The sequence below is a fragment of the Mytilus trossulus genome, chromosome 2 (assembly GCF_036588685.1).
Source record: "Mytilus trossulus isolate FHL-02 chromosome 2, PNRI_Mtr1.1.1.hap1, whole genome shotgun sequence".
NCBI classification, from domain to species: domain Eukaryota; kingdom Metazoa; phylum Mollusca; class Bivalvia; order Mytilida; family Mytilidae; genus Mytilus; species Mytilus trossulus.
The window spans coordinates 51,913,071-51,939,225 of record NC_086374.1 but is presented as its reverse complement, the minus strand read 5'-3'; the positions used below and the strand labels follow the sequence as shown (position 1 = coordinate 51,939,225).

General features: G+C 30.9%; 1 protein-coding gene across 1 annotated transcript; it reads right to left on the bottom strand.

Annotated features, from left to right (window-relative positions):
- Nucleotides 1-978: 978 nt before the first annotated feature.
- Nucleotides 979-24,715, bottom strand: LOC134705843 (SCO-spondin-like). Its single transcript, XM_063564558.1, has 7 exons — nt 24,646-24,715; nt 10,786-11,046; nt 9,393-9,572; nt 7,677-8,066; nt 2,888-3,088; nt 1,779-1,850; nt 979-1,007 (listed from the first exon to the last, which is right to left on the bottom strand). Exons 1-7 carry the CDS (start codon nt 24,713-24,715, stop codon nt 979-981), a joined length of 1,203 nt encoding a protein of 400 aa, XP_063420628.1.
- Between the last annotated feature and the right edge of the window lie 1,440 nt (nt 24,716-26,155).

Genomic DNA, 26,155 nt, shown 5'->3' with positions numbered 1-26,155 from the left:
ATTTCCAGAAATCTGTGATCTTGGTTGATATTTCTGCATTTATGACCCAATATACATGATATTTCAGTCATATATATATATAAACATAAATAAATGTATATTTTTTGGAGTAAAGGACTTAAACCTAAATCACAGTCAAATTCAATCAGCAATTACATGAAAGATGAATCATAACAAAAAAAAATTATAAGTTCCAGAAATCTGGGATTTTTGATGATTGTTGGCATTTTTTAACCCAACACATCATAAAAGCAAAAAAATGAATAACAATATATTTCAGAATATGATTTAAACATACTTAATCATCTATTTCAATATCTATTTGACCTGAAATATCATCAAGAAAGAAATTGCAAAATATTTCCAGAAATCTGTAATTTTTGTTCACTTTTTGCCTTTTTGACCCCAAAATATCAATCCAAACATTAACAAATGTATGGGTTTTTTTTCTGAGAAATGACTTGTAACTAACACATAGTCAAATCCTATCAGTTATAACTTGAAGGATGAATCATAACAAAAAATAATTTTAAAATCCAGAAATCTATGATTTTTGATGATTTTTTGCATTTTTTTACCCAAAACATGAAATCAGAAGAAAAATGAATAACTATTTATCTCAGAATATGATTAAAACATATTCATCTATCTCAATATTTATTAGACCTGAAATATTAGCAAGAATGAAATTACAAAATATTTCCAGAAATCTGTATTTTTTGTTCACTTTTTGCCTTTTTGTCCCCAAAATATCAATCCAAACATAAACAAATGTATGTTTTTTTTCTTAGAAATGACTTGTTACTAACATATAGTCAAATCCTATCAGTAATTTCTTGAAAGATGAATCATAACAAAAAATAATTTTAAAATCCAGAAATCTATGATTTTTGGTGATTTTTTGCATTTTTTAACCCATAACATGAAATCCGAAAAAAAAAATATAACTATTTATGTCAGAATATGATTATAACATATTTAATCATCTATTTCAATATCTGTTTTACCTGAAATATCATCCACAATGAAATAATAAAACATTTCCAGAAAACAGTGATATTTGTTTATTTTTTGCCTTTTTAGCCCAAAATATCAACCAGAAACATATATAATTATATTTTTTTCATTGGTAAATGACTTATAGCTAATATAATATTGATTTTGATATCATATTACCTTAATATTGAATCAGAACAAAAAATACATGCAAATTCCTGAAATCTGTGATTATTGATGATTTTCTGCATTTTTACCCCAAAAATGCAGAATTAGTGAAATATTGAATTTTGAAACCGGTTTTCATATAGCAGACATGCAGATAGTCAATTAATTACTAATGAAATTTTTTTTTGGGACAGGGCTATTTTTGGTACTTAGTGAACCTAGTCCTTTTGCACTATTCTACAAGGTATTGACATAGTACTGACATACCTACAGATTATCTTATTAGGGTTAAACATTACATGTTCCATCTAAGACAGACATAGAATTGAGAAATAAATGAGGCAAGCTATACTTTATTGTAGTCATAACATGGGTAGGCATTATATTCATGATTATTTTTGCAATTTGGCATAAAAACTAGAAAGATCATATGATAGGGAACATGTGTACTAAGTTTCAAGTTGGTTAGACTACCTTGACTGGTACAAATGACAGAAAATAATGCCCATGAATGGGCCATAAAAAGAAACACTGCAAATAAAAAACAGCAATTATTAAAGTGCACTTTATTTGACCTAGTTTTTATTGATTTCCGTTATCATGTCTATATATACCTGATGTTGTATCTCTGCTATATGTCATAGAGTCTATGCTGGTGTACTTGTGGGTAGTTCCAGTATCACAGTCTACAAAATTAATTGTTTTAAATATTGCTAATGAATCAACACATTTCTGTTTTGGTATCTTTAAAATAATTAAACAAACCAGATATCATTGAGATGGGAGCAATATCTTTGGGTTCGCTGTGAATAATGTGCTTTAAAAAAATTGTATCTTTACCATATATAGGACATGGGGTTGTCAACTGAAACCAAACTTTTTGACCTTGCTTAACCTTTGACATAGGAGCTTTTTGCTGTTTATCACTGAACTAGTATATATTAGTTTAGGGGCCAGCTGAAGGACGCCTCTGGGTGCAGGAATTTCTTGTTGCATTTAAGACCTGTTGGTGTTGTCTGCTCTATAGTCAGGTTGTTGTCTCTTTGGCAAATTCCCCATTTCCATTCTCAAATTTTATGTCAAGTATAAAATTTGTTATTAAGATATAGAGCTGACACAATTTTTACTTTGAACATGGTGTTGTCAACTGAAACCCAAATTTTTGACCTTGACCTCTACCTAAAAAGTTGTGCATACCTTTTGACACACTTTCTGGTGTTGGTTAATATGCATGTCAAGTATAAACTTTGAAATCATAACAGTTCTCTAAATATAGAGTGGACACAATTTGTTATGGACAAACAGACAGGGTTCTCAACTGAAACCAGTTTTTGACCTCAACCTTTGACCTAAGAATTTGTACATACATTATAATACACTCTCTGGTGTTGGTTAATATACATGTCAAGTATAAAATTTGAAATCATAACAGTTCTCTAGATATAGAGCTGACACAATTTATTATGGGCTGATGGATGGACAGACTGATCACTATAGGGAGCCACCATTCGATGTTCAGCAGGGACATAATGAATAAATTGCATAAACAGGGTTAATTAATTTAAAATTTACACAAATTTCACCTGAGCAATTGTGTTTTCCACATCTGGCGAGGAAATTTGTAAACATTTTTTTCAGTGACAAATCGGTCTGGGGCTTTTAAAGGAAGTTATCTATAAATATCTACTATTAAATTCTTGACAGTTTCAATGCAGATACATACAAGCACAATAGGGTATAGAGCCTGCCAGCAAACACTCTCTGGTTTCTGATGTCTGTACTTCTGAACCACTTTGTCCACAAAGATTAGTATGACCATCACTTGTTGTATGTTCATTTTCACATGATCTGGTTCTAGACTGGGTCCCTCTGCCACAGGATACAGTACATCCATCCCACTCACTCCATAACGTCCACTGAGGAACTAAAAATTAAAAATATCAAATGTTGTTTATTTGCTGGACAGGGAAGCTTTTGAAGACAAACACAAGCAGATTTTTTGTAAAAGTATTTAGAATACATGTATTCTTACATAAGTATCATCCCTAAACAATAACTCATATTTATTAAATAATCATGATTTTAGAAAGAAAAAAAGTAGAATTTTTGTTGTAAATTTATCTAATCTAAAAAAAACTAGAGGCTATTTAAAGATCCTGTGTCCCTCACCTTGGTCTATGTGCATATTAAACAAAGGACATAGATGGATTTATGACAAAATTGTGTTTTGGTGATAGTGATGTGTTTGGAGATTTTACTTTACAGAAAACTCTTGTTGCTAATTACAATTTTCGCTATCCATAATAAAACTGGTCCTTTGGGTAGTTACAGAGGGAAATATTTTGTAAAAATTTACAAATTAATGAAAATTGTTAAAAACTGACTATAAAGAGCAATAACTCCTAATAGTCTAGTCAAAATAAAGTTTGATGTCAAAGTAATTGCAACAAAAGAAGTTTTTGGTGAATTTGAATTAAAATATATGTCTAAATAACATATTAAAAATCGACAAAATCGATCGGCTAGTTATTTCTTAAAATCCATTTCAAATTTTCTAATAATTTTCGTGTAAATTACATTATGTTCGGGCTACTGTAGAGTGAAAGAGTTCACAAAAGGGAAATAACCGTTTATTGAAGAAGAGGGTATGAGAAACATAGAGACAGGTGTATCAGCAACATCAGATGTGAATGCAGATAGAGCTAAAGATATTGGACTCAATATATTAAAATCAATGGAAGGTAAACGTGTATCCAATTTCACTTTCAAAAGAAAACACCAAGCCATCACACTTCAAGACAAACCTACAACTACTATTTCAGAGATATATCGTAGCTGCAGACAGTATCTATGCAGACAAATCAGAAATATTTAGTTATGAACTATCTAGTCAACCAAGTTCTATGTTTGATTCTTCCAGATTTATGAGGGCAGCATCAAAGTCAACTCTAGCGGATGCGATTTAAAATCTTGGAGACTGCACCACTGAATATACAGATACTGTTAACAGTTATGTTGTTGATGGCGGATCACTTATGCATAAAATACCGTGGAAAAGTGGGTTAACATTTGGAGAAATCTGTAAAAGGTATGTTGATTCTGTAAAGTGTAATGGAACAAATTCAGTCGTTGTTGTATTTGATGGATATGTATCCGGTCCTGATACGAAGGATGCAATGCATCTTAAGCGAACTAAAGGAATCTTCGTGACAAAGGTAACATTTACAGAGACAACGCCTTTTAGGTCAAAGAAGGAAACATTTCTGGCTAACAATGAAAATAAACAGAACTTTATTGAAATGCTGAGTAAAAAGATGCATTCCAATGGTATTGAAACGAAACATGCCTCAGCAGATGCAGATGTCCTCATCGCTAAAACTGCAGTGGAATCGTTTATTTCACACCCAACAATACTCCTGGGTGAAGATACTGACCTGTTGGTACTTCTGTTGTACTATTACAATTTTGGATCTAAGAATCTTATCTTCAAACCAAACCATGATAATATAAGAAGACTAAGTAAAAAATATGGGACATAAATAAAACGAAAGTCGTTTTGGTTAATCGTTAATAGAAAACTGGTGCCTATTAAGACTAAAAGACAACCCGCTCCACAAAGACTCCTTTCAATCATACGTTGCAACTGTAAGACTAATTGTGATACTCGTCGCTGCACATGTCGAAAACATGGTTTAGAATCAGGGATGGGGTAATTGAAAATGTAATGGTAATTAAGTGTAATGCATTACAATTTTCCATGTAATTGAATGTAATGTGTAATTGAGCATTTTTTTAATTACATGTAATGGTAATTTAATTAATTACATTGAAAACAACATGTAATGCTCAATTACTTTTGAATTACATTTCAATTACATATATTATGGGTTAAAGATAAGGATTTGTGTTAAATAATCAGAATATAAATTGTTAAATAATACTTGTTTTTCAAATATTGATATCACATACTATTTTAATATATGAAGTCTATAATTTATACTGAAGTTACAATATATATTAATATTTATTTGACCTACAGATGTTTTTTGTAATAATTATTCTTTAATTATAAATTAAAAAAATGTGAGAGTCATATATGAGGGTGTTCAGTTTTTAAGAAAGATCTTTTAACTAAATAGATTGATATGTAATTAATCACCTTGTTAAACAAAAACAACAAAAAAAGTGTCACTGTGAAAATCTTTCTTAGACAGTTCATTTAGAATTAAAATCACTGCACACTATCATTTTGTCAAATGAGTATACACAAAAGGATTATAGAAATAAAATTTAATAGCTGTAAAAACAAACAGCAATTAATCAGATAAAAATGTCTAGGGGCAATGCCACTGTTACATGTATTTTTATCTAATTAGCAAAAGATTGCTAATATTTAGACATTATACATACATTATTCGTACTAAAATTATTTTCAATATTGTGACAAGCACACTTTTTGATATTTTTTAATGTAAAAAAAAATATTTATGATTTATGTAAATTGATATCTTTATTTGTCATGTTTATATTCTGTTTAATTTAAATGACTTCATTTCTGAGATGTCAAAATACCGCTTGATGTATTGGCAAGTTAATAGGAACCAATTCCCCCTCCTTTCAATATGATGATCTTCTGATCATAGAACTTCTATGTTCTGATCAAGCAACATCTGCCACATTAGCTCCTGTCGAAAAGCTATTTGAAATTGCTGTCAAACTCAAAGTGTTCAGACCAGAGAGATTCAGACTTAAAAAAAATAGCTAATGTTTATCAAATGCAACCCTTAAACTATGCTTACATGAATATTTTACACATGCATTATTTATACATGTATAATATTGTTAAAAAATACCATGACGAAATGTAATGTGTAATTTAATTAATTACTTTAGTAAAGTAATTGTAATTTAATTAATTACATTTCAAAAACAGTGTAATGTGTAATTGATGTAATTGACCATTTTTGCAATGTAATGTGTAATTTAATTAATTACATTCCAATGTAATTGACCCCAAGTCTGTTTAGAATGTTATCTAACATGTGGAGAATGTCGTGGTCAGAGCTGTATGAATAAAAGCATGGTGACATTGATGTAGAAGCTGACGAACTTTTCTCTGACTCAAGTTAAAAACTGATATTATTATAAATTGTTGTCAGTTACATATTTTGTACGTCAAGGAGGCAACTACTTAAAATGTCCTCTTATTTTATCAATTTGAAGATATACTATTGTTTCTTTCAAATAAGCTCCATATAGTTCTTTTCAATCATAAATATTCAATCACTTTTTTCTAAAAAAAGAAAAAAAATTATAGTGTGTTTTATTAAAGTACATTTTGCACAGATAAACAGTTTAAGTTTCAGTTTTCCGTAGTTTTTCATTAAAAAGTTACTTTTTAACCCAAAAATTCGGATGTTTACAAAACAGCAAAGATGATCATCGTATTGTGAGGTAACATACTTTCTAAATAATGTTTAAAAATCGACTTGTTTCTGCTTTGGCTATCCGTAATTATTAATTTCCAGTTTTGATCGATTTTTTTCACAAAAATATAGTTTTTAACCCAAAAATTTCCATTTTTTAATAGATTTTTTAAAAATACTGCCTCTAATATAAGAAATCCGTATAGCTGTTCTCGTACATATAAGTCATTTCTTATATTTTTGTCAGTACATGTATAATAAAATATAAGAAATTTAGTTTTCAGCGATTTTTATGTAAAAACACATATTTTGACCCCAAAATCAGCGAAAATTAGCCGATCTACTTCTGTCGATTTTTTGTATCATCAATAGGATATACCAATAGATCGAATTTTACCAAGAAACCTTTTGTTGCAATTAGTTTGAGGTTGGGCAATTTTTTTAACTAGATTGACTGGACTATAAAAGGGTCAACTGACCATTTTTGTCATGTTGACTTATATGTAGACCTTACTTTGCTAAACATTATTGCTGTTTACAGTTTATCTCTATTTATAATAGTATTCAAGATAATAACCAAAAACAGTAAAATTTTCTTTAAAAATTACCAATAAGGGGCAACAACCCAACAACCAGTTTTCCATTTCGTCCGAAATTCCAGGGCAGATATTTGTACCTGTCCTAAGTCAGGAATCTGATGTACAGTAGTTGTCTTTGGTTATGTAATATATACGTGTTTCTCGTTTCTATTTTTTTTTATATAGATTAGACCGTTGGTTTTCCCGTTTGAATGGTTTTACACTAGTAATTTTGGGGCCCTTTATAGCTTGTTGTTTGGTGTGAGCCAAGGCTCCGTGTTGAATGCCGTATTTTAACCTATAATGGTTTACTTTTTAAATTGTTATTTGGATGGAGAGTTGTCTCATTGGCACTCACACCACATCTTCCTATATCCAGATAGATCTTGACTTGATAAATAATTTTACCCAAGTCATTAAGGGTTCTATCTTATTATATTTAGCTTATCAGCATATATTAATGGCAAACTTATAAGTATACTATTCCCTTACATAAGACTATACATACTTGTACATGTGTATCCATAGTTTAATACACCACAAATTTGTCTGTACCATGCAGTATATGCGACCTGTCTGTAGGCAGTGTAGTAATTTCCACAGATGAAACCTCCAAAAATACCAAAGAGACACCATCTTGTTTGATATGATTGAGTGTAATATGCAGTGTAGTAATAGCTGGTGTAGCAGGATTGTAAACTATCATCCACCCCAACAGAGCAGTAGTAATGATTATTACAGCTGCTTCCAATAGTCCCAGCAACATTATGGGATACATCTCTGTAGTCCCAGCTACATCCATCCCTCCAGGTTGCTGATGTGATAGCAATCTTCCCTTTGGTGTTGTGATTATAACAAGTTGGTTGAAAATAGTCATTTCTGCAAACACTTCCAGAGTCTGTAATGAAAATGACTTATTGACAAAGTTAGATGGTCTTAGATATGGAGGTATTAATTCATTGGTGAAATAAAAAATCTGAAAGGATGAGAAAACTTATCAATAAACAAATGAAATGTCATCCTAGTTAGCAAGATATCAGCCATAAATACAAACACATTGGTAAACATTGACATTAAAGTCAATACCTCCAATAGATGTCAACTGTCTAACTACATCCATGTTCACTTGTTTCTATATCTTCTCTTGATGATCCTATAAAGTTTTCCTATCTAGTATGGTTTTAAAGTTTGAAAAGTACGGTAAAGTTGTGAAAGTGTAAGGTGATAAAAGAAAGTATACATAAAATTCTAATTCTTTAAGATTTTAATTATACTTCCATGATTTTATGAGAAATCAATCAAACAATTTCATTACAAATATTACTGTTATTGTAATGAAATTAATTTGTATGCTAAAATTTCTGACCAGTTGTCCAGTTAAAAAACTAAAATTTGGTAAATTGTCAATTAAGAGCAATGACTCCTATAAGCATATGTCTGAAGGTTTTAATGTAAATGGTCCGAGTACACAGTTATTTCGTAGTGCATTTCCTTTAGACAATAAATGGAAATAAAAAAAATCCCACCTGCGCTTTCTCCATGATATTTTTACAGTGTGCTGTACTACTTTTGGGACAAATTATATCAAAATTATAGAAAACTTCATCAGCTCTTACTCAAAATATGGACAATTTTATGTGAAGGGGGTCTTGAAATCTTTTGACAGCTTCCGAAATGCTAATTTTTGACCTTTTTCAACTGGACCAAATCACTACTTTACATTATAATTCATGAATCAAATTTTTTTACAGTGTAATTGTATCCCCCTTCTTGCTACTTGAGGCATAAAACATAAATAAATAAATAAGGAAGGGGTATAAAAAAAATTGACAAGTAACACACTGTCCACACTAGGGACTATATTTCTGGACAACGAAAATCAAGGGAAGATAACTGTGTACTCGGACCATTTAAATGGGCAAAAGGTAGATTTCTAAATTCTCAACAGTTTTGCCTCTGTCAAATTTGTTATGTCTAAAATGGTTTTCTTAATAACATACAAACTTGAATTATAGTCCTATGCCAACCATCTTGTAAAGAGGGTCATAAATCATAATTTCTAAACTAGATACCCTTATGTTGATTGTAACAGAGCTTGATTGCTCATTTTTTCAAGCTGATAAAAAAGTATATTTTTCAGTTGTCCTTTCCTTATGTTAAAAAATGTATTCTTAAAAATTTATTTATTTAAATTTTTATTTTAAAAGTTGTAAAATTCAATTACGTGGACATGTTCCTGTGTTGCATCTTTGGGTCTGATAATCCCTATCATTCATACAAGCTTGATTCTTGCTGTAGTAGTTTGGTGGAGGGTTAGTACAAGTCCGTGTCCTTGTCTGGTACCCACCACCACAACTTCTAGAACATCCACCATAAGAGCTCCAAGATGACCAGCCCCCATCTCCTATCAAAATAAAATAAGCAAATAAACTGGAGGGTCTAAAGAGCCTGTGTCGCTCACCTTGGTCAATGTGCATATCATGAACAAAAGACACAGATGGATTGATGACAAAATTGTGTTTTGGTAATGCCTGGCGTGATGTGTTTGTAGATCTCACCTAACTGAACATTCTTGCTGCTTACAATTATCTCTATCTAATGACCTATGAATCTATCCCAGAAGTTAAAATCTTTTGTAAAAATTTACAAAAACAAAATTTTTGAAAATTTTTAAAAATTGACTATAAAGGGCAATAACTCCTTAAGAGGTCAATTGACAATTTTGATTATGTTGACTTATTTGTAGGTTTTCCTTTGCTGTACATTATTGCTGTTTACAGTTTATCTATATCTATAATAATATTCAAGATGATCACCAAAAACAGCTCACTAATGGCCCTTTAGGCCAGGTGAGCTAAAAATGAGAAAAAGAAAAAGCAAGGAATAAAACTTTAATTTCAACAACAAATATAAATTCATAAATTTCAAATTTCATTTCATCATACACTGTAAAATCAAAACTGATATTTTCATGTAAGAACAAAATCAACAAAGATAAATAAGATTTTATACATTATATTGTTTTCATTTCCTCTATTGAACAAAACTGCAACGTACTGGAACAAAAAGTGAAAAAAGACGAACACTGATACTTGTATCTATATTCTAATAGCTCAGCAAACAAAATCATCTGAATGCAACAACATTTTAAATTGATCTATAATTGTTATGGTTAAACAATATTATAACTGTTAAATCTAAAAATTTTGTATCTTCAAGCATTATAACATAAATTAATTTGAATAACAAAAATGATTTGAAACCCTGAGGTCCTTAGGAAAGGAGTCATTTAAATTAGATATACCAATGATGGCAATGGTCAAGTTTGATACCAATTGTCCTGGTAGTTTCAAGCAGATTTTTGAAAAGTAAAAGGAACACAGGGGACACATACTAAGTGATGACAATAGCTAACATTGACCTTTTGGGTCAGATGAGCTAAAAAGAGATATTGATTTACTTGGCTGATAGTCTCTTTAATCTACATCGGCTAGAGGTATAGACGGAGGGTTAAGATTGGACATACAAATTGTAAATAAAGTAAAATGATGTCCATAGTAATACTTCCAAAATCAACTTTGATATTTGATGTATATTATAAATATTTTCTAACTTACGGACACAGTGGTAGCGTATGTATAACCCAGCATCTCCACCAGTTCCACAAGAACTTCCCACATTTTCATTAGTAATTAAGAAGGAAATAGTCGTCTCATTATCACATAAGTTCTTCACACCATATATGTCATAATGTTGACAATTCTCAAATGTATATCTGACTTCATCCACCACAATGTATGGATTGATGTTTCCAACATATTCTTGCATACAATCCAATGTAGCTACAGTTCCCTCTTTTCCAGTAACAAAGTAGTAATCTGCAAGAAGTTTAATAAATTAAATACTTTATGGCAGGCCACTGTTTATTGATATTTTACCATGGGGTAATACAATTTTAATAAATTAAGTACAGTAATGAGAGGGGTCAAATTTCTGAAAATATCAGGCCAAATTTCAACATACTAATTTATTCAACATGAATCCTTTAAAAAATGCAAATAAGTTAAGACTCTCAGAATCTTGAATTATTTACCTATGTTTTATATAAACATTGCTGTAATAGCCAACTTGGCTTTTAATTGGAATCAAGTAATAACATAGTTTTGTTACCATGGTTGTTGAAAAGAGGGTTTTTGAAAAATTAGAACCCACTTGACCTCTGTTGGCGCCTTAAATACAGCCAAGACTTTTCATCTGGACCTAAGAAACATCATGACTATGTAACATTGAGACCAAAGTTACAACACAGTAATAAAATACCTCATTGTAAAAAAAACAATTTTATATAAAAACCAAATCAGAATATAATTCATCACCATTTTGTTTTCATCAATCTTGTATCTTCTATAGTTTGCCCCCACTCTACCAAAAAGAAAACAACAAACAAACAAAACAAAAACAACCAGATGCTCCGCAGGGCGTAGCTTTATACGACCGCAGAGGTTGAACCCTGAACGGTAGGGGCAAGTATGGACACAACATTCAAGCTGGATTCAGCTCTAAATTTGGATTGTGATTAAATAGTTGACACAGCATAGGTTTCTGACACAGAATGAATGTGTTCTAATGAACTTAAAATTTTTGTTTTCTCTTAGAGCAATTCACTATGCTGTTGAATATTAATCCTCTCAAAAAAATGTTTGAAGAAATTTTCTTTTTATTTATGAAATTTCAAATGAGAAAATTGAACCCAATTTTTTTAATCACATCCCCCTTTTCCTTATTCCAAAACTAATTTCAATTAAAATTTCTAATGGAGTTTTGCAACAATAACTACTCATTTAAATACATCATAAAATATTAAGATGTAAAAAAACTGCTTGTTATCACTAAATGGTACAGATTATTTTAATTTATCAGTTGGTAGTAAAAAGTGAATATACATTGTATATTGTATATATAACAAAGATTTAAGTTGATTCTGGACAAAGAAAGATAACTCCAAATAAAAAATTTTCTTACAATTAGATATTTCTTGCTTACTATTCTGGACAAAGAAAGATAACGCTAATTAAAAACAAAATTGCTATTTCACAATATTTTGCAATAAGATATTTCTTGCCATTGCGCAATACTGTGCAATTGAAAAGACTTGCTATTGCACAAAACTTAATATAATAATTTTAGATCCTGATTTGGACCAACTTGAAAACTGGGCCCATCATCAAAAATCTAAGTACATGTTCGGATTCAGCATATCAAAAAACCCTAAGATTTCAATTTTTGTTAAATTTTAGTTTTGGACCCTTTGGACTTTAACTTAGACCAATTTGAAAACAAGACCAAAAATGAGGAATCTACATGCACAGTTAGATTTGGCATATCAAAGAACCCCATTTATTCAATTTTATTCAAAGTTTAATTTTGGACCCCGATTTGGACCAACTTGAAAACTGGGCCGATAATCAAGAATCTAAGTACATTTTTAGATTCAGCATATCAAAGAACCCAAACGATTAATTTTTTGTCAAAATCAAATGAAGTTTAATTTTGGACCCTTTGGACCTTAATGTAGACCAATTTGAAAAAGGGACAAAAGTTAAAAATCTACATACACAGTTAGATTCCTCATATCAAAGAACCCCAATTATTCAATTTTGATGAAATCAAACAAAGTTTAATTTTGGACCCTTTTGGGCCCCTTATTCCTAAACTGTTGGGACCAAAACTCCCAAAATCATTACCAACCTTCCTTTTATGGTCATAAATCTTGTGTTTAAATTTCATAGATTTCTATTTACTTATACATACTAAAGTTATGGTGCAAAAACCAAGAAAAATGCTTATTTGGGTCCCTTTTTGGCCCCTAATTCCTAAACTGTTGTGACCTAAACTCCCAAAATCAATACCAACCTTCCTTTTGTGGTCATAAACATTGTGTTTAAATTTCATTATTTTCTATTTACCTAAACTAAAGTTATTGTGCGAAAACCAAGAATAATGCTTATTTGGGCCCTTTTGTGGCCCCTAATTCCTACACTGTTGAAACCAAAACTCCCAAAATCAATCCCAACCTTTCTTTTGTGGTCATAAACCTTGTGTCAAAATGTCATAGATTTCTATTAAATTAAACTTAAGTTATAGTGCGAAAACCAAGAAAATGCTTATTTGGGCCCTTTTTGGCCCCTAATTCCTAAAATGTTGGGACCAAAACTCCCAAAATCAATCCCAACCTTCCCTTTGTGGTCATAAACCTTGTGATAAAATTTTATAGATTTATATTCACTTTTACTAAAGTTAGAGTGCGAAAACTAAAAGTATTCGGACGACGACGATGACGACGACAACGACGACGTTGACGACGCAGACGACGATCAACGTGATAGCAATATACGACGAAAATTTTTTCAAAATTTGCGGTCGTATAAAAACAAGAATGTGTCCCCATCCACACTATCATTTTCTATGTTCAGTGGACTGTGAAAATGAGGGATAATCTCTAATTTGGCATTAAAATTAAAAAGATCATATCACAGGGAACATGTGTACAAAATTCAAGTTGATTGGACTTCAACTTCATCAAAAACTACCTCGACCAAAAACTTTAACCTGAAGTGGGACAAACAGACGAACGGGTGGACAAATGGATGAACAAACAGACGGACACACAGACCAGAAAACATATTGCCCATAAATGGGGCATAAAAAACAAAAACATAAGCAATAGGAAAAGAAGAATCACATGTATGCAAAGATATGAGAAACACTGAACCTATTGAAACCAAGCTAACCAGCTGATACATGTATATTACTGTAAAGATCTTTAACAAGTTTTGTGCCTTTGGTCCTGACTGGGAATTCACTTGTAAGTACCTAAATAGGGACATAGAACTGTCTACTAACAACTGTGTGGATGATCCCTGCTAAACTAATATTATCAAAAGTTGTTTAGCCTTATCAGAGTTAATCTTTTTTACTGTAAATATGTTTGTACCAAAAAACATTGGACTTTTGTTCATGTTTGTTCATTGCGCTAAATATTTTCTGACATAAATTTGCTTTACATTTATAATGTTGTAATTTAACTGCTCAAAATGTTTTCTGACATAAATTTGCTTTACATTTATGATGTTGTAATTTAACTGGTCTAAATGTTTTCTGACATAAGTTTACTCTACATTTATAATGTTGTAATCTAACTAAGTGTTTTATCTAATTGTAAGTCACTAAAAGATCTTATATTCAATTATCTGATTAAAAGACAATGACTTTTTATGTAATTTAGTTTGAGTGTAATTTATATAACTAATGATCTCCAATCCTAGTGCTAATAAACAGGGCTTGAAGAATTGAATTACAAATGACGTTGGTTACAATTCTTTATACTAGAATAGTTCCTATCTGTTGACCGTATATATATTTATAGGTCCAATTACTTCATGCCTTTTAATTTCAATATATTTAGTGTACTATGTATTTAAAATGAACAATCATTTATATTTAAAAAAAAAACAACACCTATTATATATCTTCTGTTAAGATGTAACCTAAGTAATGAACTTTACAGACAATATACAAATAAAATTGAGAATAGAAATGGGGAAGTGTCAAAGAGACAACAACCTGACCATAGGTGATCAAAATTTAAAACAGTTTTCTTTTAAATTCTATTTCAGTTCTATCAAACTTTAAATAACTTTTTAAATGATTATCTAAGGGACGACACCAAAAGTTCAATGAAGGATAAAACACTTAATTAACATAGTTTTTTTTATGTTATTCCAAATAGACAGAAAAAATAAAAGTCCTTCCATATAATTAAATTCTAAATACCATTTAAAGACTGAGTAAATCATGAAAACCCATTGATCACTTCAAGGTCACATGACAAAAATGTATATGAGCTGATAGACAAAACACTGTCAGACAATCAGAAGATGCATTTGATATACATTAAAATTATTGAAGGAATGACTGTAATATTTTTTCTGTCTATGAAGAAATAACATACAAAATGTGGTGCACACTGAATAACCTGTGTAGCGGGTTATTTTAAGTTTGCACCACATTTTTTATGTTATTTGGAATAAACAGAAAACATATTTCGGTCATTTCTTATAATTTAATTCTTAATTCTATTCTAAACCGAAGTAAATCATGAAAAAATGTTGATGATGTCAAGGTCACATGACAAAGTTATGTCTATGAGCTGATGAACAAAATGATGCCAGCCAATCAGAAGATGTGCTACTTCCAAAATTGAATTATATAAAGATTTACCTTTAATGTATTTTTTACAATATATAAAAAAAAAAACTATTAGATATCTTAAAGAGTTTATTAGATATCTCATATAGTTTATAAGATATCTGATATATTTTTCAGTATATCTTATAAATATAAAGCTTAAGAGTAATAACTCCAATAAAAGATAAATTCTAGTTTAAAGAAACATTTGAAGGTCTTGTTAAGATTTTCCATAACCAGTTTTAGTCAATTAAGTCTGTTAGCATTAGACCAATAATACTTATCAAAAATAAAAGAACAGCAGTTCTTTTTCATATAAATTCTTAAAAGTATAAAAACTCGTAAATCATACACATTTCAGAGGTTTTTTGGAGAGTGCTAAAGTTCCAGTGTTCCATCAATCAAACAATCATCCACCATTATAAAATTTGGCCTAAATATTGCTGATACTGACCTTTGGTATAAGTTTTATAATAATCTGACAGATATTGTACTCATGAGAGCGCTAACAATGCCATTTTTCATTAATAAAATATTTCCAAGGGACATAACTCTTTTAGATAAAGTTCATTGTCCACCATTTTAGAACTAGTCGGGATATTGCTGATATTAATCTATAGTATAAGATTTATAAAAAAAATTGTACCTGTGAGAGGGCTCACAAGAACATTTTCCATAAATCTAATATTTCTGAGGGGCATAAATCTTTATTTGAAAACTCAATCGTCCACCATTTAAGAACTTGTTCGAGATATTGCTGATATCATCCTACAGTATATAAAAGATATCAAAAATCTGGCAAGAATTGTACCCGTTACAGGGTTATAAAGACCAGACGAAAGGACTCAGACAGATGGACAGATGCCCAGTATTTCGATGTCCCCCGAAACGCGTTACTTGGGGGACAATAAGATTTATGAAGTTTGGTCTTAATAAAGCCTTTTGTTTCAGAAGAGAAATTTTAAGATGTTTAAAGTCAAAGAAGGATGGACACTAAATGGTAAAGAAAGAAAAGTTTATGTCACTATGAATAAGATGAAAAATTGGGACAAATATTTAGTTTTTATACACAGTAGATAGGACATTAGACATTTTTGTTGTGAATTAAATATATATTGTAAAATGCACAATGTTTTAAAAGTTAAGATATATTTTATTAAGGATTTAAACTACATGTATATAAAACCTCATAATCCATTTTTGTCGAGCCTTCGACTCTAGTCGAATAAGTGAGACACAACGATCACACATTTCATCATCGTCTTTGCGGTCGTCAGTGGCCTTTACAAATATTCACTCTGTGATTAAAGTTTTTGAAATTTTAATAACTTTCTTAAACTATACTGGATTTCTACCAAACTTGGATAGAAGCTAATTTGTTTATGATCATAAGATAGTATTCAGAAGTAAATTTTGTAAAAATAAAATTCCATTTTTTTCGTATTTTACGTATTTTACTTATAAATGGATCTAGAATTTCTGACGGAAAACATTACATTCACTCTTTGGTTAAAGTTTCAAAAATTTTAATAACTTTGTTAATCTATACTTGATTTGTACCAAACTTGAACAGAAGCTTGTTTATGGTCATAAGATGATATTCAGAAGTAAATTTTGTAAAAAAATTAATCCATTTTTTCCGTATTTTACTTTTAAATGGACTTAGATTTTCTGCCATGACACAACACATTCACTCTTACCTCTGTTAAAGTTTTCAAAATTTTAATAACTTTCTTATACTATTTTGGATTTGTACCAAACTTGGGACAGAAGCTTGTTTATAATGATCAAAAGCTAGTATCTGGAAGGAAATTTGTTTAAATTTTGAATCTGAATTTAACTTATAAATGGATTTAGTTTTTTCCTCCAGTTAACAGTCTGCAGTTAAAAGTTTTTAAAACATTTATTAGATTCATAAACTATCCTGGATTTTACTAAACTTGGACAGAAGCTTCTTGCAACCAAAAGATAGTACCAAGAGGAATATTTTTATTGATTTTTTTCCTCGTTTTTGTTGAGCCTGCGATGAACAGCAAAAGTAGGCGAATCACTAGGTTCAGTGGAACCCTTACAAATTTTTATCATCAAAGGCTTTTTTTTCCCCTCCTCCCTTTCCAAAAAATGAAATCTATTTAAGAAAACTCATACTTTGTAAAAATGATTCATTTGATGCATTTTATTAGTTTTACTTACTTTCTGCTACAGATGTTCCCAACAGACAAAAAAGGACACATATCCCCTTTAAAACACCCATTTGGATAGTGTGGACATCAAATTAAAAAAAAAACACAAATCTCCTGTTTCCCCTAGTTCCCCTATATTTATATGACAGAGATCTATGAACCTTAGAACCATGTGGTATAAAATGAAGTATGCATTAAAACAATTGTTTTCACAATTGAAAGGAATTGATAAAATCCGTCTTTTTAACCTTTAAAAACACGGTTAAAAGTCTCATGTCCTTTTAATATTTTATGATAAGTTCGTTAAGTTATATAAATAAGAAACAAAACAAAATGTTACACATGGTTTTCTTAATATTTATGAATCATTCCATGATTTTCAAGCTTAGAATAACGATTACTTGATAATGTGTAATAACAAAATAAAATGATGACCCTTACAACAAAATCCTGTTCAATTCACTCGGTTCTATTTATAGTAACTGCGGCCATTACTCAACCAGATGCTCCGTAGGGTGCAGCTTTATACAACCGCAGAGGTTGAACCCTGAACGGTTGGGGCAAGTATGGACACAACATTCAAGCTTGATTCAGCTCTAAATTTGGATTATGATTAAAAAGTTGACACAGCATAGGTTTCTGACACAGAATGAATGTGGTCTAATGAACTTAAAAAAAAATTATTGCCTTTGAGCAATTCACTTTGCTGTTGAATATTAATCCTCTCCAAAAAAAATTTGAAGAAATTTTCTTTTTATTTATGAAATCTGAAATGAAAAAAATTGACCCCCCAATTTTTTTTTTCACATCCCCCTTTCCCTTATTTCAAAACTGATCTCAATTAAAATTTCTAATGAAGTTTGCACAATAACTACTCATTTAAATACATGATAAAATATTAAAATGTAAAAAAAGGGCTTGTTATCACTGAATGGTAAAGATTGTTTTAATCTATCAGTTGGTAGTAAAAGTGAATATACATTTTATATTGTATAAAACAATGATTGAAGTTGATTCAACTACTATTCTGGACAAAGAAAGATAACTCCAATTGAAATCCAATTGGAATTTCTTGCTATTGCACAATATTGTGCAATTAGATATTTCTTGCTATTATGCAATACTGTGCAATTGAAAATATTTGCTATTGCACATTACTGTGCAATTGAAGATTTCTTGCTATTGCCGAATACTGTGCAATTGAAAATTTCTTGCTATTGCACAATACTTATTATAATAATTTTGGATCCTGATTTGGACCAACTTGAAAACTGAGCCCATAATCAAAAATCTAAGTACATGTTAAGATTCAGCATAAAAAAGAGGCCCAAGAATTCAATTTTTGTTAAATTCAAACTTAGTTTAATTTTGGACCCTTTGGACTTTAATGTAGACCAATTTTAAAACGGGACCAAAAATTAAGAATCTACATACACAGTTAGATTTGGCATATCAAAGAACCCCAATTGTTCAATTTTTGATGAAATCAAACAAAGTTTAATTTTGGACCCAGATTTGAACCAACTTGAAAACTGGGCCAATAATAAAAAATCTAAGTACATTTTTAGATTCAGCATATCAAAGAACCCCAAGGATTCAATTTTTGTTAAAATCAAACTAAGTTTAATTTTGGACCCTTTGGACCTTAATGTAGACCACTTTGAAAACCGGACCAAAAATTCAGAATCTACATACACAGTTAGATTCGGCATATCAAATAACCCCAATTATTCAATTTTTGATAAAAATCAAACAAAGTTTAATTTTGGACCCTTTGGGCCCTTTATTCCTAAACTGTTGGGACCAAAACTCCCAAAATCAATACCAACCTTCCTTTTATGGTCATAAACCTTGTGTTTAAATTTCATAGATTTCTATTTACTTATACTGCAGTTATGGTGCGAAAACCAAGAAAAATGCTTATTTGGGTCCCTTTTTGGCCCCTTATTACTAAACTGTTGGAACCAAAACTCCCAAAATCAATCCCCACCTTTCTTTTGTCGTCATTAACCTTGTGTCAAAATTTCATAGATTTCTATTTACTTAAACTAAAGTTATAGTGCGAAAACCAAGAAAATGCTTATTTGGGCCCTTTTTGGCCCCTTATTCCTAAAATGTTGGGACCAAAACTCCCAAAATCAATCCCAACCTTCCTTTTAGTGGTCATAAACCTTGTGTTAAAATTTCATACATTTCTATTCACTTTTACTAAAGTTAGAGTGCGAAAAACTAAAAGTATCCGGACTACGACGACGCAGACGACGACGCCAACGTGATAGCAATATACGACGAAATTTTTTTCAAATTTTGCGGTCGTATAAAAATGTTATTTGTGAAATTTGGTCTGAATATTGCTTTGTGGTTTCAGAAGTGAATTTTTTTTTATGTTTAAGGTTAAGAATCATGGACACTTATTGGTAAAAAAAGTTCATATCACCCTATGAATAAGATGAGTAATTAAAAAAAATAGGACCAATAATTTTTTTCACTCTCACAGTACATGCAGCAATTAGGATGACATTTTTGTGGTGAATAAATATAATATTTTCCCTAGTTCCCTTATTTATATGACAGAGATCTATGAAACTTTAAACCATGTGGTATAAAATGAGGTATGCATTAAAACAATCGTTTTTACACTCTGAAGAAATTGAAAGGAATACAGATAAAATCCGTCTTTTTAACCTTTTAAAACACGGTTAATGTCTCATGTTCTGTAAATTTTTTGAAAAGTTCATTTAAAGGTTATATAAGCAAGAAACAAAACAAATGGTAACACATATGGTTTTCTTAAAATTTATAAATCATTGTATGATTTTCAAGCTTTGAATACTGATTACTTGATAATGTGTTATCACAAAATAAAATGATGACCCCTACACCAAAATCCTTTTACCAGTATTGTTCAATTCACTTGGTTCTATTTATAGTAACTGTGGCAATAACTTCAAAATGATTTTTGTGAAAGGAGTAACCTGTTCACTAAGACCCCTTTTTGGCCCCAATATATAGCAGTTTTATCAAATTGTTAAAATGTAAACTTTATGCTATTTATTGGAAAGTATAAATACTTCTGTTACATGAATATTGACAGTTTTTGGTGATACAATACACATGAATCGGGCATCAGCCTTATTAATAAAGTCATGCTAAATTACTAAAATCTTCAAAATTTTAGCATTTAAGGTAATTTTTACACGGTTTCCGTCTTAAATGGAAGTGGCCACATTCGGTTCATTCTAAATATTTAAATGTAAGTTGTATTTGATGATAACAAAAAACATATGTAAAGGTTAAGGATGAATACGGATGCGGCCATTTTCATTTTTGACATAAACCATCTAAAAAATGACATATTATGGCATATTTGATAGATTTTTTTATATTTAAGCTTGAACTCGGGAGCGTCTTAAATGACTAAATTATTCCCTAACCTTTCACAAAAACTAATTGAATCTTAACTTAAGTAGACACTTATAATTGTTTAATAAGAGTCTAAAATCTTTCATCAGATGCAGCTGAAATTTTGGCCCAAAATGGGCCTTAACCAAAACCTACTCCTTTGGTCTGAATAACACTTTGTGGTTTAAGAAGAGATTTTTTATGTTTTAACTTTATGGTCTAGAATTATGGACATGTAATGGTATAAAAGTTCATAATAATCACCCTATGAATAAGATGAGTAATATAAAAAAAAATAGGACTAATAATTTTTTTTCACTCTCACAGTACATGCAGGAGATAGAATGAAATTTTTGTGGTGAATTAAATAAAATATTTTCCCCTAGTTCCCCATTATTTATATGACAGAGATCTATGAAACTTAAAACCATGTGGTATTAAATGAGGTATGCATTAAAACAATTATTTTTACACTCTGAAGAAATTAAAAGGAATGATAGATTAAATTCGTCATTTTAACCTTTAAAAACACGGTCAATGTCTCATGTCCTATTATTGTTTTTAATGTTCATAAAGGTAGAAACAAAATAAATGACAATAAATGGTATACTCCAATTTCATTTTCCTTTGACTGCTTGATGCTCCTGTGGTATGCTGGAGAAGGGCATGGGTGTGAACCAAAGTGGGGTCAAGCAAAAAAACTAGAAAATACACATGCTGGTTTTCTGTTCAACACACTAACAGCTTTAAGGGGAGCTAGAGGGTATAAATAAAAAAAAAATCTAATATAGGATTTCTCTATATTTTCTACAAATCAACTTCAAAGTTTAGTATGAAATCCATTATCACTGTACTAGTATACCTATTTTTAAGGGGCCAGCTGAAGGATTCCTACGGGTACAGGAGTTTCTTGATACATTGGAGACCCATTATTGGCCTTTGGCTGTTGTCTGTTCTATGGTCAGGTTGTTGTCACTTTGACACATTCCCCATTTGCTTTCTCGATTTTATTTATCTTATACTCGAAATAACAGATGTCAGATTTGCTCTAAAGGCTTTGGTTTCAGAGTTATAAGCCAAAATCTACATTTAACCCCTATATTCTATTTTTAGCGATGGTGGCCATCTTGGTTGGACGGTTGAGTCGCAGAACACATTTTTTAAACTAGATACCCAAATGATGATTGTGGCCAAGTTTGGTTAAATTTGGCCCAGTAGTTTCAAAGGAGAAGATTTTTGTTAAAGTTAATGACGACAGACAACAATGGACGACAGACCAGGTGAGCTTAAACTTGGTGAAAATTGTCATTAATGGGCAATAAGTCCAATAATGTGTCTTCCAATGATTTCCTCCCTATACTCTTATTTGTAGTTCTTGTCTTGCTGATTATTTTTGCTTATTAAAGATTCAATCATTCTTTCTATTACAATTTTTAACAGATATAAGACAACAAAAATGTGTCCCTAGTACACAGATGCCCCATTCACACTATTATTTTCTCATAATGTTCAGTGGACTGTGAAAATGGGGTAAAATTTCTAATTTGGCATTAAAATAAGAAAGATCATATCATAGGAATCATGTGTTCTAAGTTTTAAGTTGATTGGACTTCAACTTCATCGAAAACTACCTTGACTAAAAACTATAACCTGAAGCGTGACAGATGAGCGAATGGTAGGACGGTCGAACAGACCAGAAAACATAATGGCATGCATAAATGGGGCATAAAAATGTTTTTTCGTACAAATATAGTCCCTAGTGTGCAGTGTGTTACTTGTCAATTTTTCTTATACTCTTTCCAAATTTCTTCTCTATGGTTTATGCCTTAAAAAGCAAGAAGTGGAATGAAATTACACAGTAAAAAAAATTGGGTCAGGAATTTTAAAGAAAGGTAGTGATTCGGTCCAGCTGAAAAAGGTTAAAAATTAGCACTTCAGAAGCTGTCAAAAGATTTCAAGACCGGCCTTAACATAAAATTGTCCATATTTTGAGTCAATGAAGTTTTCTATAATTTTGATATAATTTGTCCCAAAAGTATTACAACACACCGTAAAAATATTATTAAGAAAACACAGGTGGAGTTTTTTTTTAATTTTCATTTATTGTCACAAAATGCACTATAAAATAATTGTGTTCTCGGACCACTAATGCTTGCTGATAATTTTTGAAATTTATAAATTTTCTCTCTTCTATTATATATCTTAAAAGATAACAGACAAAAACAAGAATGTGTCCCCAGTGCACGGATTCCCCTTCCACAATATCATTTTCTATGTTCAGTGGACGTGAAAATGGTGGAAAATCTCTAATTTGGCATTAAAATTAGAAAGACCATATCATAGGGAACATGTGTATTAAGTTTCAAGTTGATTGGACTTCATCAAAAACTACCTCAATCAAAAACTTAAGTGGGACAGACAGACGAACAAAAGAAGTCATCTGACAGTTTTGATACATATGGTGGCTATGTTGGTTGACAGGCTGTGTCATGGGACACATTTTTAAAACTTAATACGACCCTAATGATGATTGTGGCCAAGTTTGATTTGAGTTAAATTTGGTCCAGTAGTTTACAGAGAACATTTTTGTAGAAGTTAACGGATGACAATGACAGACGACAAATGCCAAGTGTTGAAAAGGCTCACTTCCGGTGGGCCATGTGAACTAAAATTTAAAATGATGGCAAAAACTCATCAAGCCCATCTACCATCATATATGAACAAACTTCTTTAAACCATTTCAAGACATCACAATACCTACTGTAAAAAGTCTTAATATGTTTAAATAATAAAAATTCATTCTTTCCTTATCAAATCTAAATACTTCACATCAAACTATTGTCCAACTTATAATTAAAATTGAAACAAAGTTACATGTTTATATAAATAAACTTGACATAAAAGTTTTAACTTTTATTTGACATATATCAAGTACAGTAACCTTGAATCATAGACAAAAATATCTTGGCAAGCACAAATCAATGATTTTGAGACAATTACCTTATTGTTCTATTGAACAATATATGCTGACACAATCTAGTTATTTTCTAACCGATTTTAAGAACAACTTGTGTGTCCCTCTAACTTGTCAGATTTGATTTATTATTAATAGGAATTATAGAAAAATCAAAACAAGAGGCTCTCAAGAGCCTGAATCGCTCACCTTAATTTTTTTGGGTTAAATTTCTATCACAACGATTAAACGTATAGAAAACACAGTGCATGATTTATTAAGATTATTCAACAAGACTCAATAGTCTGAATGATGTGTTTGAGTAGGGTGACATGTCTTTCTGAGGATGGCAAACTTGTTAACTGGAACATCTGGCCCAGTATGGGTTCTATTCATTATCAAATCGCTTAAACATGTCTAGTCCTTTTATGCATATTAGATCAAAACTTCGGATACAATTTATAAACTAGATACCCTAAGGAACATTCAGTTAAAGTTTGGAAGTATTTGGCCAAGTAGTTTAGAGAAGATTCTTGAAATAGTTTACGACGACGACAGACGACGGACGACGACGGATGCCAAGTGATGGCATAAGCTCACTTGGCCCTTCGGTCCAGGTGAGCTAAAAAAAATGGGAACAGTATTATAAATAATACCTTGATTCATAACATGAATTTTATAACATTACTTACCTGTATAATCTTGTATTGGTGTCCATGGAGGTTGGAAAAGCATGAACCATTTACACTCATCATGCAACATTTTACCAAGTCTCTACCAAAATTAAGGTTTTCTATAAAGGAACATTCAAATCATTCCAACATTGACTGAAATTGAGAAGGGAAAGTCTGTTGTATAATACTAGTAATTTAATTTTTATTTCAATTGCCCATTTACTCATTTTGGGTTTTTTAATCTGTGTTTGGTTTATTTAAAAATTTCTAAAAACCAACAATGTGTCCAAAGTACAAGGATGCCCCAATCACACTAACATTTTCCATGTTCAATGGACTGTTAAATTGGGTAAAAAATCAAATTTGGTGTCAAAATAAGAAAGATCATACCATAGGGAACCTGTGTACTAAGTTTCAAATTGATTCGACTTTACTTTCATCAAAAACTACCTGGACCAAAAACTTTACCCTGAAGAGTGACTGACGGACAATCTTACAAACTGACGATCAGACCAGACAAACAGACGGTAGGACAAACGAACAGACGGACACAAAAAACAGAAAACATAATGCCCCTCTACTATCGCAGGTGGGGCATAAAAATCAATCAATTAAATTTTAGGGATGAACTTGTGTATAATGAAATATAAATTACTAAATTAAAAATTCAACACTCAAATGAGAAAAATATGATAATTTAACAAAATGAATAAAATATTGAGAATGGAAATGGGGAAAGAGTCAAAGAGACAACAACCCCACCGAAGTGCAGAAAACAGCCAAAGTCCTTCAATGGGTCTTAACACAGCTAGAAAATCCTGTACCAGCTCAGTGATAATGGGTCTTAACACAGCTAGAAAATCCTGTACCAGCTCAGTGATAATGGGTGATTATACTATAAACTAGGAAATATATAAATGAGGTTTATTTACAAATTTTCCCTCAACAATTTCAAGTTTGATAACAGTTGAATCTGGCCTCTATGCAAGTGGACCTTAAATAAAGGATACAACATAACAAGTTAATAGTTAAATCTTCTTCATATCTTCACTTACATCTAGAAATTGAAATAATGAGGATGGGTTGAGAGTTAAAATTTACGAAAAAGAAATGATTTTGATTCTCCAAGTGAGAACCTACCATTTCTTTGTAGCAAAATTTGAGCAGCACCTGTGTATTTTAAAATACATATCTCTCAGTTGATACATTATTCCATGGCTTGTGTTTCTTATCATGATTTTGTTGATAGGCTATCCCTTCCAAGTTTAAATGATGCCATCATGCTACGGTTGATCATTATGGCATATCTGTGTCAAATATTACCACGTATAGGTTCTATTTAATCTTGTCCACATTTTTTGACATTACTAAATTAGACCGGACACCATATTTTTCTGACAATGGGTTACAAGACGAGTGTCAGTAGAGAAGCAGGAACAGATAACCCTTTTTGAGCACCAGGGTTTAATCCACAGGTTTTTTTTAGGTTTGTATTACATGTACTCAATCTTTACTTACTGTGAAGAGT

Coding starts and splice junctions, on each gene's coding strand:
- LOC134705843 (XM_063564558.1), bottom strand. CDS start 24,715: ATGTTGCATGATGAGTGTAAATGGTTCATGCTTTTCCAACCTCCATGG. Junction 9,573..10,785: donor CATACGCTACCACTGTGTCC/GTAAGTTAGAAA, acceptor TTATTTTGATAG/GAGATGGGGGCTGGTCATCT. Junction 8,067..9,392: donor CAACACAGGAACATGTCCAC/GTAATTGAATTT, acceptor TTTTCATTACAG/ACTCTGGAAGTGTTTGCAGA.